Source organism: Pyrgilauda ruficollis, unplaced genomic scaffold (genome assembly GCF_017590135.1).
Source record: "Pyrgilauda ruficollis isolate IOZ18807 unplaced genomic scaffold, ASM1759013v1 scaffold1, whole genome shotgun sequence".
NCBI classification, from domain to species: domain Eukaryota; kingdom Metazoa; phylum Chordata; class Aves; order Passeriformes; family Passeridae; genus Pyrgilauda; species Pyrgilauda ruficollis.
Genome location: NW_024508100.1, coordinates 13,238,852 through 13,258,419, shown reverse-complemented (window position 1 = coordinate 13,258,419; position 19,568 = coordinate 13,238,852). Strand labels below are relative to the sequence as shown.

At 38.4% G+C, this 19,568-nt stretch overlaps 1 protein-coding gene across 1 annotated transcript in view; it reads left to right on the top strand.

The window, feature by feature from the left end:
- The window catches only part of DHX15 (DEAH-box helicase 15), a 44,661-nt gene extending 28,770 nt beyond the window's left edge, over window positions 1-15,891 (top strand). Inside the window, exons 10-14 of the mRNA XM_041459341.1 lie at window positions 1,025-1,216; window positions 4,243-4,365; window positions 6,520-6,710; window positions 13,953-14,122; window positions 15,326-15,891. Coding sequence (XP_041315275.1) covers window positions 1,025-1,216; window positions 4,243-4,365; window positions 6,520-6,710; window positions 13,953-14,122; window positions 15,326-15,443 — 794 coding nt within the window. The 3' untranslated portion in view covers window positions 15,444-15,891. The remainder of the gene's footprint in view (window positions 1-1,024; window positions 1,217-4,242; window positions 4,366-6,519; window positions 6,711-13,952; window positions 14,123-15,325) is intronic.
- The last annotated feature ends 3,677 nt before the right edge of the window (window positions 15,892-19,568 follow it).

The following is a 19,568-nucleotide window of genomic DNA, read 5'->3' as shown; positions in this document are numbered from 1 at the left end:
TTTTTTTTTTTTTTTTTTTTATTGTAATCTGTAAGGAATTGTCTTTTGTTTATCCTTAAATTCAGTGCTCTGTGTCATATCCAAGCAAGCTTTTTCTTTCTGTGTAAGAGCTTTTAGTGGAACCAGGGAAGCTACTCAAAGTCCCTTGTCTTCAGAGAATAAGAGAAAATTCTTGGCGTTACAAAGCTTGTTATTTGATGTTTTTTATTTATCACCTTGATTGCACATTCTAATTGTGCAATCAGTTAACAACTGTTTGTAAATAAAATGGGCCAGCGTTTTCTAAAGCTGAATGCATGGTTTGGTTCTAACTGTAGTTTTTATGTATCTAAGTGTTAAATGTTTGTATATGCTTCAGAAATAAGTGGGTGATATTGCTAATCAGAAATGTAAATCAGTCATATATAAATAGGTGAATTGGTTGTTTTTTTCCCCTAAAATAAAAATCTGTAAGTTTTTAAATAGTTCTACAGAACTGTTAAATTCTTTGTTCTGTGTAATATGTATGATAGCTTAGCAGAAAGCTAAGCTTTCAATTAATTTAATTTTTTTTTTTTGGTGAGTTAATACTGACTGAGGAATCCACGATAAAGAGAACATTCTTACTGGCTTTCTGAAAGACTGTAGGTATCTAGAGTTGACATGGCTGAAATTTTAGGACTATTGATTTATTTAGTGTGGAACAAGGGAAGAAGTATCTGGAGGGAAGAGTGATATTACTGGTATTTAATATTTCACACTGCCACTGCTGTCTGAATTTTGAAAAGCAGTAATCTTCAAATATTAAAAGCTTGTGATTAATTTTAAAGCTTTTCTAAGTAAGTGTTCCCTCCCTGCCACCCCCATTCATTCAAGCTTGGGTGTGTAATGCTGGATTTGGCAACAGTTTTGCATTTGGATGCTAGTGAATGGAGAACCAAAAAAAAAAAACCAAAAAACCTAGTAACAGTCTGTGCTTCCTTGGTTTTTCCTGATTCAGAGCAGTTTGGGTAATGTGCAAATTTACATATTTTTTTTCTTTCAGCTCCTGAAACTCTGATGAGAGCCTTAGAGCTTTTAAATTATCTGGCTGCTTTAAATGATGATGGAGACTTGACTGAGTTGGGATCCATGATGGCTGAATTTCCATTAGATCCACAGCTGGCTAAAATGGTTATTGCAAGCTGTGACTACAACTGTTCTAATGAGGTCCTATCTATTACTGCCATGTTGTCAGGTAATAGCAGGAAAAGAGAAACTAAACAAATTGCAGATCTTCAGTTTGGGGAAAATTTAATATTCCCACATCAGGAAAATAACATATTTTTAATAAAATTAGATTTGCTTTTTAAAACTTCATATATGGGTTCAGTTATTATGGATTTATGTGGAGACCTTGAAGCTAGTGAGTAGTAATGTTGAAAACTAGTGCATAAAATGATCTAAGAGCTTGCTACTAACATCAGTTAAAAGTATAAATACTTGAATTGTTGGGGATGGGGAATCAAGCTAGTGGAACAGAAATTTACATTTAGGTTCATAGTCAGGCCTAGAATATCATCTTGACCACTAATTTTTAAGGCAGCAAAATCTATTTTGTATTGTGCGTTCTTCTGCACTTTGAAGAATCGCAGTCTTCCCAAAGGAATTAGTGTATAATTTGTATTAAATCGTAAGATGGTACATGATACACTTTTCAGTTACAAAATGGCAAAACTGGAGAGCACTCAGTGCTTCCAAAGGGAAAAAAGCTTGGAAGGAAGCTGTATCTTCATAAGAATTAACTGAGGTGTACAGTTGTACTTTGCCACTGTTACATGAATAGCTCTGTGTCAGTGCAGAGCTGCTTGCTGAGAGAGCTTAATGAGAGGAAAATGTTACCAAGAAAACCTTGTATTTAATGTTCCCCATTGTGTATAAGTGACTTTGTTTTTTTATAACTAGAGGTCATAGGACAAGCAGCAGGTTTTAATCTGTTATGAAAATGGGGGTGCTCATACTCATAAGAACTCTCTTAAGGATGTGATAATTTACCAGGCTCTCCACAGTGCAGGTGTATTGCTGACATGCTTGACTTGGTTGGATAGACAAAAAAAAAGTTTTGACTAAGTTTACAATCTGTTGCTTCAGTTTAGTTTTACAGTGTATTTATATGAAAGTTTTTATGAACAAGTTAAAATGTTTGTTTCAGAGTTATGATTGTTCAGACTCAGAGCAGATGGGCAGGGCAGAATCATAATATTTTTCTTTAATTAAATGGTAGGCGGTGGTGGTAGGTTGGTGCCTGTCTTTTTCTTCTCTTCCCCCTTCTCCCCCCAGTATCTACTATAGAACAAGTCTATTTAGTTTTTTTTGTCCATGGCCTTCAACTAATTTGCCTTACTCCTTTTCCAGTTTACCTTCCCCCAGGCCATGATACCTTCTTGGTTTTAAACCACAATTAATATAATGATAAATAAGTTTTGGGGGAAAAATAAAAAATGGATTGAAGCTGGTTAATGTATGGGTCATAACTAAAACACTACTCTTAAAAAACCCATAGTTGTGGTCTTTGTTAAGGCTGTTTCCCAAAGTAAGCACTTTAAACCAGCAGCATAATAGTATGTTTTGGTGCATTAAGTGCACATAAAGATTGTCAGGTTGTTGATAGCAATCCATGTATTTAGTTTGGACTGAATGGGAAACTAGGTGACGGAAAAGAGCAAAAATAGCATTAAATAAATGAGCAGATTAAATGATGGTGCTACATTTTATAAGAGCCATGCTGTGATATGGAAAGTGCTATTACTTTTTGAAACACTGAGTTAAGGCAGTGATAAAATAATCTGGATTTTGCCTTTGAGTTAGAAATTTAAATATACTTGATGTTATCTCTTTTTTCAAATGCAAGACCCATTATACAGGGTGTTTATTTCACACCTGCATTTCCGTTTTCTTTAATGCATTGGTCTTTGATTCACTGTTACGGTGTGATTTTTTTTTTTTTTTTTTCCCCTCAAGTTGCATCTGGTATTCAGCTCACAATATCTAGTGCTTTGGGGCTTCTATGCAAATTTAAAACTAAAGAAAAACTATATAACACTGCACAAAAAAGCCTTCATTTGCTAGGCATGCATCATATGCAAAGAGGTGTTCTCTTGTGATTGCAAGGCTTCAGTTAATGAGAAAACTAATGTAGTCCCAAGCAGCTGAAAAAATATAAAGGATTTTTAGTATTTAATAATTAATTTTATTGAAATTTAACATCTTAAGAATTACACTTACTTAAAACCAAACTGGTTATTTTGTGGTGTAGATCTACATGAAGTAAATCACAAAATGGGTAAGGACAAAATGGAAGGAATCACAGTGGGTGAGCTGGTGCAACCTCCCTTCTCCAGCAGATCTCTTATAACTACTTTCAAGATCTTGTGGATTGAGATCAATCTTACAACATACTAAAATGTTCACAGACCATGAATTAAGTTGGCTGCAATACTGCTTATGGTCTTTGCTAATTTTTGTCTGGAAAAGAGATGGTAAAATAGGATTTTTTTGGATGGAGATTAAATGAATCAGATGTATGTAAGAGAATATAAGGATAGAGAAAGCTCATCATGTTGTATTTTTTGATCTATATTTTTTATTTGAAGTAGTGCCAAAGGACGGTTTAACCTTCCACCACTACCGCTACCATCACAGCCTTTAGACTTATTAATACCTTCATTCACATGTTTCTGCATGCCAGTGCTGATAGCAATACCGTGTGGGAAGAGGCTTGACTGGTGTGTTCTGTCTAGTAACAGACTTGTGATAATCAAATCTCAAGTTGGTTTAGACTGTGCTAGTACACTACAGTTTCAGAAATACTTACTTTGTCTGTAGGGGCTTTCTGAAAAAGCAAATTTGCAATTCAAGTGTTTAATTCCATGGGGTACTAGCTCCTGGTAGAGCTATCAGCACTGGATTTGAACTAAGATTTGTTTAGCCTTCCAGTCTGTGTAGGTAACCTTGATGGCCTTCAGACGAGAGATTTTGATGCGTACATATAATTCTATTTAAATAATCAGGTACTCTGTAGCTTTGAAACCCTCTTGTCTTACAGATGTGGTTAGGTGTTGATGTACCAAATCAAGGTAGTAAACAGTCCAAGATGCAGTTGGAGGCCATCCTGCCCTGCCCTATGCTCTGTGAACTGACCTAGCTAGGCCTTGTTCCTCTATCTGTGAATGCGTGACTCATCGATATGGGCGTTTGTGTTGGGCCCATACCAACCTTGTTTAGTCCCACAGTGTTTTGTTCGCCCCACGGAAGCAAAGAAAGCAGCAGATGAAGCCAAGATGAGGTTTGCCCACATAGATGGAGATCATTTGACGTTGCTGAATGTCTACCATGCTTTCAAGCAAAGTAAGTCTGTGTCTGTTTTAGTAAAATTATTTATGCTTTGTGCTGCCACCTTCCATTTCTGAGTTCCAAGGACACTTGAAGGGCTTGGGTTTTGTTATTTAAGTGCTACTTTCCTTTGGGGGGTCAAGCAAAACCAAAAAACTACCCAAGCAATCTTGTAGTAAACTGATGAGCATGCAAATAAGCCAGGCTTTTAAATCAATGCTCGGTAACCTTGGACAGAAGGAAGCAAGTGTTCTTGTAATTAAGAAATATTGGAAGTTATCTAACATTAATTATAAAAAATAGGCATAATTGCTTAGTGATTTTTCAGGAAGAGCAGTGCAGAAAAAAACTGTGAATTTGAAGAAGGATATGGTCTTAGAACAAAAACCTTTTTCATTCTAATTTCTTAATGTAGTTAGGAATTTTGCAATAAAGCTTTGGAAATAGATTGAGAGGTGAAAGGATGATGCATCGACAAGAAGTAACATAGAACTGTATGATACATATGTTTCAATTATGTCATTTCTGTGGATGGAATTTAGAGAAAAATGTATGATCCTCTTCAACATAGCCGAGGTGTATTTTAGCAGCTTAAAGAAGCTAAGAATGAAGAGGTGAAGCTAGGAGTTCTCTTCAACAATGAGAAAGTGACCCACTTTTTTAAACTGACTTACATTGGTGGCAAATAAAAAGATTGCTATAAACTGCCAGCTATGTGAACTCAGGTGCTCCAGTTATACTTTCCTGTTAGCGAACAAAAAGCAAGCAGTCTTTTTACCCCAAGTAAAAAGAAATGCAGCTTAATGCCCCTTTCTGTTACAGGTTTGATTTGGAAATTCTGTATTGAAACCTTCTAAGACTGTCATTATATGACAGTCGAAAATAAGTGCAAAACTCAATAAATACATTCAATTTACAATACAAACAGTAGCTGAGAAACTTTATTAAACATCTGTAAATAAAAACATGCTTTGCTTTTTTTTTCCTGTTAGCTTTTTTGTTAATGGGATCCAGAATATCTGGCAGACAATTTGTGTATTTTTCTGGAAACCATTGCTTTAATACTCAGGTTGCTGAGGGATGGAGCTATTTCAGGAATAATCTTGTGAAATTGTGAATTGTCTTCTGGAATCAGAAGACAAAATGCTACTACTGTTTGTATATAGAACAATATAAAACATTTATGGGTTATCCATGATGCACAGTTCAGTTGGCTCAAAAAGTAGTATGCTATGGTACTGTACAGTAGAATCATAACTGTACAACAGCTTCATTCATACTTCATTTAAAATATATTCTGTAAGGTAAAAGTGCAAGAAAGAACTAGGACTTACCTCGACTGCCATAACCTTCATTCTTTTCAGTGCAAATTAAGAAGAGTCTCTTCTTTCCTAGAGTTACCTTAAGTTTTCATTCTTAAGTCTGGCTTTGTTGGATTATTAAACTGACAAAGATTAGAAGAGCATTACTTGAAAAGTCAGAGAATTGTTAGAGAGAACTGGGTTTCTTGATGTGAAACATGCATGTATTTATACTGACAGAATGGCTGAGACTTGCTGTTTGATCAGATTTCTCAGCGCTACCAGCAGTAGGAAGTGTTGGAGTACGGAGTTCTGTTACAGTGGCTGTGTTTTACCAGTCACATTTACTTAAACTGGTGTGAGGTGTGTCACACGTTGAGAACAGACTGTATAGCTCTTAGCTTTTACTTGAATCCTTGATTTAAGTAGGGTTTCATTTCTTAAATACAGCGTAGTTATGTACAGTTATCTTGTATGTTCATTGCATGCTGCAATTAAAGGCTGTGCAGTGTTCCTGACATCATGTTTTACACTTCAAGTTTGGAAGATGGTTTTTCTAGTTGCAGGATGGGATTTTTGAAGTGTCCAAAATTTAGTGGCATGGTATTTCAATAAAACAGCAGTGATTGTGGTGTTATATTGGTGAGGGGGAAAAGCCCCTGCTTTTCTTCTGTCCTGACCACGTGCTTCTTGAATAGAAAAGTTTTGGCAAGTTACCTAGTGCAGGAATTCATCGGAATAAAGCAAGAGCTGTTACCATTTATAAAAGTTTATGGATATCTCTTTCTGGTTCATCTGACTGATGAATTGGTTAGTTGCTATTTTATTTACTTGTTCTAATTTTGATTCATGTTTTCTAATGTTGCAGATCATGAGTCGGTTCAGTGGTGTTATGACAACTTCATTAACTACAGGTCCCTGATGTCTGCAGACAATGTACGCCAACAGCTGTCACGAATCATGGATAGATTTAATTTGCCTCGTAGAAGCACAGATTTTACCAGTCGGGACTATTACATCAACATAAGAAAGGCATTAGTTACTGGGTATTTCATGCAGGTATGTGTGTATTCTCATAGGGAAATCAGTTCAGTGTTTATGTGGCTCATAGTGTTAGTATTGTTGTTACAATTTACTAAAGCTTAATAAATGTTACTTAAATTACATGTGGCTAACTATATTACCGTGTTGTCTTTGTCAGGTTGCTAGGTGATGACTCAAGTAGGACATTCTTTAGTCAAATGGAAAAAAAGTTGAAGGCAATTTTATTGGTGTATCAGAATCTTTCTGGTATGAGCATTCATGAAATAACTACATACAACATTTCAAAGTAACTGCAGAATATGTAGTTCTAAAGCTATTTGTAATGTGATGCCAAAAGGGGAAGTATAGTGGTATGTAAATACGAAAAGTACGTGATACTTACAGAAAGAGTATTTTCATTTGCATGTTTTTCCATATTTATATTTTACTTTTGAATTACATGAGTCAGATACTGGAGCACTTCTGTAATCTCAAGATGTATACTGTTTGAAACGCATTTTCCAATTGAGCCAGTATGCTATGGAAGCCAGTCTCCACTGCTACCACCTGCATGCTTTGTATTTCAGGTTAAGCGTGCCCCAAGCTAGAATGCAGACTGCTTGGGTTTTTGTCTAATTTTTTGTTTGGTTTGAGTTTGGGGTTTTTTAGTATTTTTTCCCCTTAGTCCCATCCTGCTGTGATTTTTCTCTTCAACATTCATCCTTAGGACTGCTGGAGTCTCTTTGCTGGCTCTTGCAGATATAAACTGTGAATCTTCATCCTCATTGATTTTGGACTGTTGTGATAATGCTTTTCATAGCAAGAAAACATTTGACACGTCTCTGCAACATCTCTGCTAGAGCCTAAAACCTCACTTCTGGAGAATACAATCTTGTTATCTTTAGGAGGCTGACCAGTGCCCATTGCATTTCCTAATTTTTCTCTTGAGCTGCACTCTGGTGGTGTTGAAACACAAACCTTTGCCAGTAGGTCAGTGCTGTGCAGGTGAAGATGCCATGGGCCTGACAAGCACTGCACTTGCACACCTGAGCTGGCATGGACTTGGGCACCCTGTCCTTAAACTGCCCCTGCCCAGTGTTGTCTCCAGGGCTCAGCCAGCCAGTCTGCAGCAAAAGCATGTTCCTGGGTTTTCAGAATACAGAAATATCAATGTCAACAACTGCATTTCACTGTAATGCAAATGGAGATTAAGGCTGTTGGCTGCTTTTAAATAATTAAATGGTTCTAAAGCCTTACTTGCTGTAACCTTTCAGACAAGTAGGCTGTAACTGTGTTCAGTCCTTGAATTTGGGACATGTTGTCTGCATAATGCTTGGCAAATGCTTCAGAACACATTCCCGTCTACACATTTAATCTGTAAATGTTTTGAAAGACAAAGAATGGTTCTGCCCAGCATTCCATTTTGGGGCTCAGGCAGGTCTGAGCACCACAGCTGCACTTTTTGTTTGGCACTGCACCCCATGCCTTCCTTCACTTAATTGCACCTCTGGGGAGGCCATGTACTTGAAAGTTGGTGTGCTCTCAGTTTATTTTATGTTACTCGGAGCAAAACTCTCCCTGTAATTGGTGTTCTCCTATTAGAAAACACCTGTTCCCATGCACGGAGCTGCACCAGTGTTGGTGCAAGTGGATTTTTGTGTTGTAGGAGTTAGAGATCTGACTTAGTATTTTTGCTGTGAATAGAGTAGTAAGTAGGCTGATGCAGATGAAAATTAAAGCCTGTCCGGAAGTCTCCTTGGGCTTCCATGGTCAGTAGGTTGTTTACTGCCTCCCTCACTCAAAATGCCTAGTAGAGTTTTTGGGGTGTATCAGGATATAGGTATAGCAGACCTTTGAAACTGTTTGGAGTGGAAGCCATTTCAGCCGTTACTCTTCTGCTTCAAAGTGTTTCATTCTATTCTAGTTTGAGTTTCTTCAACTCTTTAAACCTCCATGATAGTGTGGTATGTATTTGACCTTGACTCTGAACCTTTTATGATGAATTCCATGTTGCTTTAAGAAACCTTCAGTAGAAAAAATTTAAATACTCAGATGTTATTTACCAGCAGCTGAATTACTTACGGTTGTAGTCTGTATACACATTATACCCTCTCCAAGCTAATATTCAGGCTGCAGCATTTGGGGGCTCTTGTTCAGAAAACCTTAGTAATGAAATGCATACATCATCCTTTGTCCTCTTAGTACAGAACATGTGTGGAATTCCAAATGTGGGCACTTGTGAAATGTGTGCATGTACTTTAGATAGCTTCTGCATGTGAAGTACTGAGGTGTGTGGACAGCACATGGCAGAAGTTGATTCTTCAAACTTTCTAAATTTAAAAAGGCAGTGTGAAGTGGAAAAAGCAGTGGTAGCCATTGTCTTGAAATACTTCTCATTTGCTGCATTGTTTAGACATTGGTAATTCCCTACTGTCCTAAAACCAGTAATAAAATTTCACTATAGAATTTTCTGTACTAATCAAGATCTGTGGTTTAGGTCAGGCCATGTAGGCTTGTACTGACAACTGTAAAGTACCGGTTATGTAATCAGTACTAACTAAGTACTGTATACCTACCTTCAGTTGTGTGTCAGAGACAGATAAATGTGGAATTTCTGCTGGTGATGAATCATCTCTTTACCCTTCATATTTAAATGCAAATTTGAATTCCAGTAAATCTGCCATAGACAAGCAAAGTGAATAGTAAAATAATTTAAAACTGTCAACAGTTCTGTGTATAGTAAAACTTCTGGAAAGATAGATATTGACAAGTTAAATGTCTTTTAAAATTTTTGTGCTATGTCTCAGATTTCTTCTAGTTCTTATAATGCAAAACTTTTTAAAATAACTTTCTGTATCACAAATCAGAATATGCAAAGGATATGTAAAATACAGCAAGGGTGATCTTTGCAAAAAGGGGAATACTGATTTCTCATTTACTTTGTTGCGAACATAGTCTGTCTTTGAAAGGGAGAGGAATTGGCATATTGTACAACTGTAATATATTTGTAATTTGGTAATAAATTCCAGAACTAGGTATAGATTATTTCTCCTACTTCTGTTAAGTAACTAAGCATACTTTATAGAAAAACCTAAATAGGATAAATACCATAGCTTAGTGTTGCCTGAATATCAAAGTAAGTCACAAGAATAGATAACCCCTTAATGGTTATCAGGCTTATCCCTGGTACCCATTCAAAAGTAAGCTTAGAACCTTTAAAGTGTTAATAGTACCTGAAGTAACTGTGTTTAAGATTAAGCAAAAAATACACTGCAGAAAATGAGCTAAGGAAGCAAATCGGAAAAGGCAAGCAAATTACTTAAGGATGGGTCATCTTCCTCTTGGTGATTTTGTTTTTTATCAGTTGTCAAGAGCAGCCTAGGTTTTTGTCATTGTATTTTCAATCTAGTATTGAAAACAAGAAGTGATAGTTGAAAATTTAAATCAGAATTTAAAGGTGGAATCAAGTCCTCTGTTCTCAAATAAAAGAATGGGTCAGGTTGGAAGGGACCACAGTTGGATTATCTGGTCCAGCCTCCCTGCTTAGAGTCATCCTAGACAACATGGCACGGGATTGTGTTCAGACAGTTCTGGAATATCTCCTGTGAGGGAAACGACAAACTCTCTGGGCAGTCTCTTCCAGTGTTCTGTCACTGCACAGTAAAGAAATTCTTCCTCATGTTCAAATGGAACTTCAATCCATTTCTGTCTGTTGCTTCTTGTCCTGTTGCTTGGCACCACAGAAGACAGCCTGGCTCCTTCCTCCTGCCACCCTCTCTTCAGATACTGATTAGGCACTGATGGGGTCCCTCTTCTCGAGGCTGAACAGGCCCAGCTTCCTCAGCCTTTCCTTTTGAAAGAGATGCTCCAGTCCTTTCATCATCTTTATAGCCCTCCTGTGGACCTGCTCCAGGAGCTCCATGTCTCCCTCATACTGGGGAGCCTGCGTCTGAAGTCTCCAGATGGCCCTCACTAGGGCTGAGTAGAGGGGCAGGATCACCTCCCTCATCCTGCAGGCAGTGTTGTTCCTAATGCACCCCAGGGTATCATTGGCCCTCTTGGCTAGAAAGGTATACAGATCAAGCTTGGAATTTTTCCTGGGAGATGTGACTTAGTCAGACACAGGCTATGTATATCATACATATATCAGGCCATGTATATCATGGTCACTACAGAGGATAAACTTAAATGACCAATACTGTACAGGAAGTTAGATGTCTGATGATTTGGCTTCTAATTAAAATCTCGTTCCTGATGCTACTCATTCTTTGGTGCTTATTTCTTGTATGGAATTATGTATATTTTGAAGTCTTTACATAATCAGGCTCCTACAATAATAGAATGGTAATAAAATAAACTTACAACACAAAGGTGGTCAGTGATGCATTTAATAGTATTCATTTTGCTCTTTAGAAATGCAGAAGAGTGGTGTAAAAGTTTTTAATGGATTCAGAAACACTCTTGTGTGTGCTCCAAGCAGAAATTTTGGAAGTCAGGCAACTGCCAAGGTTCCTTTGGTGTATACTAGCATTGGTTTGTCAGAAAGAACAAAGACCAGTAATTTCTGTAAACTGTCAAGACTACCATGTCACAATGTATAGCCTTAAATCTAAAAGGGCTGGATCTTGTGATACTGTTCTTGCTTTTTACCTTTCAAGTGCATTTGGATTTAGTGTTAATGTTTCATTGAAGACCCCTGACTTTGCCTTCTAGGTTCAGTGACATGATAGCTAATAAATAAGCACAAGCATACTTAAAATTTCAGAGGAGGGTGTGTAATTCTTAATAAAATTGTGGTGAGAGCTTGAAGTGAAACATTTTCCTCTTGTGGTATGTGCCACTGTTTCCATTTGGATTTGTCATATTCATAGAAATGTTACAATAGTCTCTAAATCATCAGCCATGTGGGCTTTCTGGGGCTGCACAGTAATTGTTGCAGAGATACATGGGCTGGCTTGGCACTTGCCTGTTCTTTTAGCGTTGTCTTCAAATAGCCTAATTCTTTGCTGATCTCAGGGTTCATGTGTGTTCTGTAGTATCTTGCTTGCTACCACTACTCACCAAAAAATGAACCTATTTCCTATCATACTCTGTATGATCCTGTGGTTTCTGTGGAAGCTCATGCTCTTTATACTCTGAAAAACATCACAGAATGGTTGAGGTGAAAGGGCCCTGGTCCAACCACCCCTGTATTTACAGGCACCAGTATTACTTGCAAGCCACGGTTTCAGAGGAGCGATATAAGCTGCCTCCCATTTGTCCTTGTTTGCTCTCTTATGTCACCTTGGTGCCTGCCTGAGCCCATTCTAAATTCTTTTCGCTCACTGACCTGGCAGGCCACTTAAAAAGTGGAAGCAGGAATGGGGTCGGTCAGCTGTGCTGGAATAGTGCAGGCCAGGAATGAGCAGGAAAATGCAGCAGCTGGCAGATCACTGTGGCTTGCTCTGGAGCCATAGCTTCACTGTGTATTTCCCCACAGAGTTGCCATTACTGACCCTGAAATTCTCTACTAAGGTGTGTGCAAGCAAGCACACTCGATGGAAACATCTAAAGAGGACAAATACTGCAACTCACTGTTACCTCAGGATTGAAGCCAGTCACAATAGTATGTAACCACCTAAAGGTGGCTTCTCCCTGATATCAGTAGTGTAAGGAAACCTTTTCTTTGTAATTGGGGTTATTTTTAATTCTTGTCCTTCCCTGGAAATTACGAGCTAATTAAGAGAAACATTTCTGTAGCATTTATTTTTCTTTGCATGTGCTTCAGAATTATGCAAAATCAGTAAGAAACATAACTCTACCATTACAAATTACATGCAAAAGAAAATTGTATTTGGGAAAGGTAGAGTATAAGACTATACTGTTTTAATACATATGAGTGAGACTGAGGTGCTGAAGGTAAATTGTATTGAATTTAACAGCACACTTTTCTAGAATGAAGCCTAAATAATGCATTGTTCTGTCCTTTTGTAAGAAGAAATAGAACAGGTAAAATAGATACTTTTGTATGCGTGTGTACTTTTGATCTGAGAAATGAAATTTATTTTTTAAAAAAGCCTTCCTTTGAAAAAATCATAATCCCATAGCAAGGTGTGCTGTGTTTGTGCTAGGCCTGTGACAGATGAGTGTCTAGTCTAGTCTGGTTTGCGCTTGAAATAAACTGTTATCTCTCAAATCTTGTGGAACAAAATTTGCAGACTGTTGAAATACTTTGTTCTACTCCTGAAACATGTTCTGGATATTAATGTCATAACGTTTTAAAGAGAAGTACACTCAAAGTAAGTAATTTTTTAGTGAAGAGATACTCTGGCTTAAAAATTGAGGTATTGCTTTAGAAGGCCTGGGACCTTTAAATGTAATAGGTGGAATTTGCTCTTGACTAGGCAGAAAAAAAAAGTTAAATATACCTAGGAATTCAAGAAAACAAGGAAGTATACAGTCTATATTAAAGGAAAACAGCTAATGATCTTATTAAAAGTAGGTCTTTTTGATGTCTTTCAGCCATTGCCCAATGTACTTAATCTTTTTACTCTGTGTGTGTGTATATATATAATGAGAGGAGGTTCTTTTCAGCTGCTGGTATCAAAGGGTTAATTTTAGTTACTTGTTCTGTTAGATTAGCTGTTCGTACAGAGGATATCATTTGAAGGATAACTGTCTGCTTTACCAGATCTTAATGAGCTAGGTATCAGAGCATCTTGGCAAAGCAGGCATTATTCCCTTTCATAGAGCAGGAAGCTTAGTCAGAGGGAGGTTAATTGATTTTCATCAAGGTCACAGCACAAGTGTGTCGCTGAACCTACATTTTCCAGCTCTGAAGCTCATGCTGTAGTGAGACCTCTCTCATAAAAGGATAACATTGTGGCTTACTGGCCCCACAGTGGCTACTGCAAATTAAATGCTTGAAGTAGATGTCTGTAGTAGACCACAGTTGACTTTGTGTGATGTTGTAAACCTGTCCAGTATATATTCCCTTCCTTTGTGTTTGCATTGCTGCTGTTCCAATAATGATTATTCCCTTTGGGTGATAAGTATTTTTGTATGTTGCTTGAATTGTGTATTAGAATATACACGTACCATGGTAGTTAGGAAAAACATCTGGCATCTTGATTGTGTCATAAAAAACCATGAATACTTGAAGTGGTCAAGTGACGTGCCAAATTTAAATGAGGTTTGAAAGTTGGGTTAGTTTGTTTTCTATAAAACACTTAACAATCAGCTTGAAATTGCTTCATTTAAAAATTGTCTGTGTTAATGGAAAAATGTCTTTTTATTTAGGTGGCACATTTGGAGCGAACAGGGCATTACTTAACAGTAAAAGATAACCAGGTGGTGCAGTTGCATCCCTCCACTGTTCTTGATCACAAACCAGAATGGGTGCTGTATAATGAGTTTGTCCTTACAACGAAGAATTACATCCGGACATGTACAGACATCAAGCCAGAATGGTAAGCCAAAGTATTGCAACAGTCGTGAGCTACTATAGAGTTCTTGTTTTGTTTTGTTGGGGTTTTTTTCCTTTTTTTAAGTTGAGGTAATTATTTTCACTTGAAGCTAATTTTACAAAAATGGTTTGAAGAATGGCAATGGTATGGACTTGAGATCTTGTAGATGACTAAGGGTTTTCTTTGTGGGTACTTGTGCCTTTTCATGGGTTTTGTGTTTAGACCTCTGATGCCTGGACTCTGTGCAGTGCACAGCTTGACTTAGAGCTAGTTACTTCAGTAAGCCTGGAGCTGCTTGGAGTTCTGAAGTTTGGGGCTATGTCCTAGCACCCACTTGCATACCTGAGTTGCAGTGCTTCTCTTCTCAAGATCTAGGACTTCTTCTGTCTGCTTTTTTCTGAAGGCTCTGGACAGCATTTCATGCTTTCTTAAAATTCTAAGAAAAGAGATGATACTAGTGGTACAACTTCCCTGTTATGATACTTATTCATCAACTAAATATATTGAGGAAATCAGAAGCCTGAAAATCTGCAGACAAGCAGAGATCTGAAGCATCTTGTCTGTCTTTAAGGTTGTACTTTAATTACCAGGTTGTAGTAAGCTCTGGGGACATGGGAAGGTCTTCAGTTGCTGTAATTTTACTGTTGTGCAGGAAGAGTTTAAAGATTCATAAGCTGGAAAACACAACATATGTATTTATATTGTCTGTAGTATCTTGATGGAAAATGTGTTTGAATCCCTGCTTAGAAACCTTGGTTCAACAAACATTGTCTAACCTAAAGCAGGATCCTGCGGCCTTGGTTGTACTTTTAAGTTTAGAACAGCTAAGGCTGTACTCTGACACAGGTGGTTGTTTATGTAGACTTCTGTGGCTGACAGACTGACATTAAGCAGAGGCTCTGGCTGTGTGGGTTGCCATGGCAGGTACTGAAGCAGCAGCAAGAATCTGTGAGGGGCACATGGCCATACCAGGAGCGTCTCATGAGACTCATGTGCATGCTTTTTGCTTTGAACTTGGACACTTGCTCAGGATGGCACTGCTATTTTAAATGTGTGTGCATGTGTGTAAATTTCAGTTAGTCTTAGAATAGCAGAATGAGCTGAAAATAATGGATAACTTTTGTTTCCTTCAGTTGTAGAATTTCTGTAAAATAAAAAGCATTTTAAAGTTTGAGTATCAGTAACAAGCTTTTCCTTTTTTGACAGGCTGGTGAAAATTGCCCCTCAATATTATGACATGAGCAATTTTCCACAGTGCGAAGCAAAGAGACAGTTGGATCGCATCATCGCCAAACTTCAGTCCAAGGAATACTCACAGTACTGAATTTATGCTTTGAACTGAAGTTATTCAGAGGACAGCTTTAAGAGATGAAAGGATTCAAAGTTCAAGTTGTGCTCTTCACTTTGGTTCAATAATGGCCTTTATTTGAAAGCTTTTTAATTTTTCTTTACAGTAAATATTCCATTCTGATTTCATAAATTAAACATTTATGCCTCCCTTTTGTGTTGACACTGTAGCTCATACTGGAAAAGCTAATCAATGTTTTGCAGTTTATTGAAAGTAGTTCTATATATAACAATGTTATAAGCATTTCTTTAGAAATGGTTGAAAATGCTTCTAAAAATGTGATTATCGACCATGGTATGCATGATCGTTGTAATTGTTGACATTCCTTTTAGAAGTTGTGAAATGTTACAACTTGTGCTTCTGTAGACACAATCTTCGGCTTCAGTACAAGGGTACTGACTTCAATAAAGTCTATTTATACTAATTTTGTGCCACAGTATGTCAGTATTTCTATTGTTTTGATTGTAATATGAGAAGCCCATTTAGTCTCCCATTAAACTGCTGTTTTGATTGACATGGCAGTAGTTTAATATTTTAATACTAAAAGTACAGGTGTTTAAGCAGCACAATGATGATATAATATGATGCATACAATGTTGATCCCTTGCAAACTTGTTAAAATTATTTAGGAAAACTCAAAATGCATGCAGATGTGTTAGGAGAATGCTTTCTTCCAACATAGCCCTAAATATTTCTCAGACAGAACTGTAGTAGCGTGTCCTATAAAGTGAAGTGTGTGTGGCCAGGTAAAAATTGCTCTGCTGGGCAGTGTTCAGGTGCTGTTTAGGATCAACACAAACAATAGCATAAGTGACACTGTAGATCAAATCACACTGCACTGTTGTAATTTTGTAGTGATTTTTTGTGAAATAGGATTTGACAGCATAATCCCATGAGGAATTTATAGTAAAATTTGATCACAGGGCTGGAGCACCTCTCTTAGGAGGACAGGCTGAGAAAGTTGGTATTGTTCAGCCTGGAGAATAGAAGGGGGGACCTTATTTTGGCCTTAAAATACCTCCAGCGGTTTTAGAAGAAAGAGTGAGGATTTTTACCAGGGCCTGTGGTAAAAACTTCAGCCAGTGACAGGACAAGGGCAAGGGTTTTACTCTGGTAGAGGGTAGATTGAAATTGAACATAAGGAAGAAATTTGTCACTGTGAAGGTGGTGAGGCACTGCAACAGATTGTCCAGGGAAGTTGTGGGTGCCCAGTCCCTAGAGTGTTCCAGGTCAAGTGGAATGGGGCTTTGAGCAGCCTGGTCTAGTGGAAGGTGTCCTTGCCTGTGGCAGGAGGGTTGGAACTAGATGATCTTTAGGGTCTGGTTGAACCCAAGCCATTCTGTGGTTTAATGTATTTGATCAGATTTCTGTTTTTCCCTCCCCCTGGAATGCACTGAGCTTTGGTCCTTCTGGCAAAGAGGAGCTGGGTCAGCTCTTGCTGAAACTGGTTCCCTTAGGAAGAGAGCTGTGCCACTGTAAGGCTGAAGCAAAAATAGGTTGCATTGCAGAGCTGATAACTAACCTCAGACTAATTTTAAGCACTGATGTTTGGGGTATCCTGTCCTATTTAAATCAGCAGTGGTCTATAAAATTACTTTGAATACTTGGAGAATTTTCTTCTAGTTTCAAATTTTTTTTAAAATTGCCATTTATATGATGGAGAGTAGAGAAGTTTTGAAAACTTTGTTAGGACCTGAAATGGTAATAGTGAAGATCAAAATGTCAGAAGATTAAGATTTGAGTGGATTTATAATATGCAGTGGGACTTGGGAGTCTGTCTTGGGTTTGCTAAGTGAGAGGGAGTGTTAGATGAGTCTGGACTTTGTTACCCTACCAAACCATTTTTCAGAAGGAAGGAAAGAGCTGTACTCTGCATAAAATGTCAAACTGGACTGTGTTTTCTGAGTGCAGTTAGAAGAGGTTGTATTTAAAACAGGGATTCTGAACTCCTTAAGCAGCTGGATTTCAAACTAGTATTTCTGAACGTGGAAGTTGCTGCTGTAGGATGACTTGGGCTGGATATGTGGCGTTTCCTGATGATTTGCTTATCCTCTGTGTGGTGAGCAGAGGGGGCTGCTTTGTGCGATGCTGAAAACTGGCTGCTCCCCAGGTAAGAATTCCTCTAGTATTTGTATGCAGCCTTCAGCTGAACGGTGTAGAACCACCTTCTGCATGACTTTGCCTAGGTCTGGCAAGGGCCACAGACAGTTCTTCACTTGAAATGCCTCAGGGACCCCAGAACCAGCTGGCATCAGCTGCTGTAGCTTAGGTCCTTGGGGATGAGGGAGCAGATGGCTTTGGCTGTGAGTGGAACTTGACACAGGAAAGACTTTGGCTTGTTTTTTGGTGATTTTCTTTTTCCTTAAATTGTCATACCCACAAGCTCAGCTTGGGCTCTGACAGCTGACCTGGGCTCTTTTCACTGTGCTCTGCCTTTGCTACGAGGAATGCAAATACTACTGGCCAAACTCACATCCTCTGACAGCTGTGCAACCCTGCCACCTCCCAATTAAGCTGGTGACACCTGGGCTTAATTGGAAGGCTGGTGGTGTCCCAGCTGTCACTGGGGACAGAGCAGGCTGGGTGCCCCCACCCCTCCTGCAAGCAACGGGAACCAGCTTTCCTGCTGGAATGCTGATGGAATCTGTGGGATAGTGCTTCAGGAAGACATGGAAGCCTTGACACCTGGGGAACCTATTGCATTTGATACTTGTGTGTTCCTGAAAAACACACCCCTTTATTAAAGAACTCACAAAGCACTTGCAATACTTGAGTTTAGGACTAAAGCATTTTCTTACAGGGAACTGTGTGCACCTTGTATGGAGCCTTTTGCTAAGAATTGAGTAATGGCCCCAGGGTTGGAGTGGCTTTGTGCAGTCTGTTCTCTGCCTGGTACTGATCTCAACTGAGGCTGTTCAGGAGTTCAGGGCAGAAACACAGACTCACTTAAATCACTGTGGATATCTTAGAGTTACTGCAAATCTCACTTTTGATGTAATTTTAGAGCCATATAGCAGTGGGAGGGGAGCCAGGTGTCTAAGGAGTCACTATCTATCTCTGAAGGAGTAATGACAGGGACAGCAGGGCTTCTTGAAGTAAGATGTTTCCTGACTCCTACAGGGAAACTATCAGGAGCCACCTCCTTAGCTACTGCTGTCTCAGGGGTACAGCAGATGCATGCAGAGGAACTTGGGTTTGAGAGTAGCTCTGGGTTTTTTTAAAGTTCAGTGTTGAAAGATAAAACCTTGTTCCCTTTTTTCTGATGGGAAAAATGTCAAAAAAGGTTGCCCACAGAAACAAAAGGAGACCAAAAAGGAGGCATAGAAATTAGACTGCTTTATCTATGAGTGTAGGGAGGTTATTGCCTCCCTCTTAAACATGTTAAAAATCCTCAGAGCTCTGCCCATTGTCAGAGCTCTGTCTGCTTATACTTAAATACTTACACAGCATGCAGTCAGTAAATAAAGGGAAAAGTTGGAAATCAAGAGTTTGCTGGTGTCAAATAGAAATTCAGCTTCTGTTTTATTCTGTGAAAAGCCACAACTGACTACATGACACTGGGGCTCTTTCTGCTGGTCTGTGGAGTGAGGGTTCCCAAATAAACTACAGAGCTGCCCCCAGCAGCTGCAACATTTGCTGTTCTGCTGTGTTCCCTACCTTACTGACACCACTTTAGAGTGTTCAGACTGCTAGTCAAGGGTGTACATGTGTTTTGGAGTAGAGTTGAACTGCTCTTTAGGATTAACTGGTTATCTGCTTTGAAACAATCTAAAAGAAAAAGTGATGTGTTGTTTACTTAGAGTGATCTTTTTATCAGAGACATTCTGGTGTTTTTTGAAAATATTTGGTTTGTATATAATAAACTGTTTATAGTGGGGGACTTTTGGAAATACAGAATATGGATTAGATGACAGGAAAACAGTACTAAGTGAAAGGAGTATATTTTTTGAAAAGAGGAAGTCTTCAGTCTTAATTGTGCTGCTGTGTAATACCTCAGAGCAGTAAAGGGCTAGTATCAGTGTGAGATAATGACTGTATTTAGGTTTGTTAGACACAGAGGTAGTTACTAATGGCTAAGTACATGTGGTTAGGTACATATCT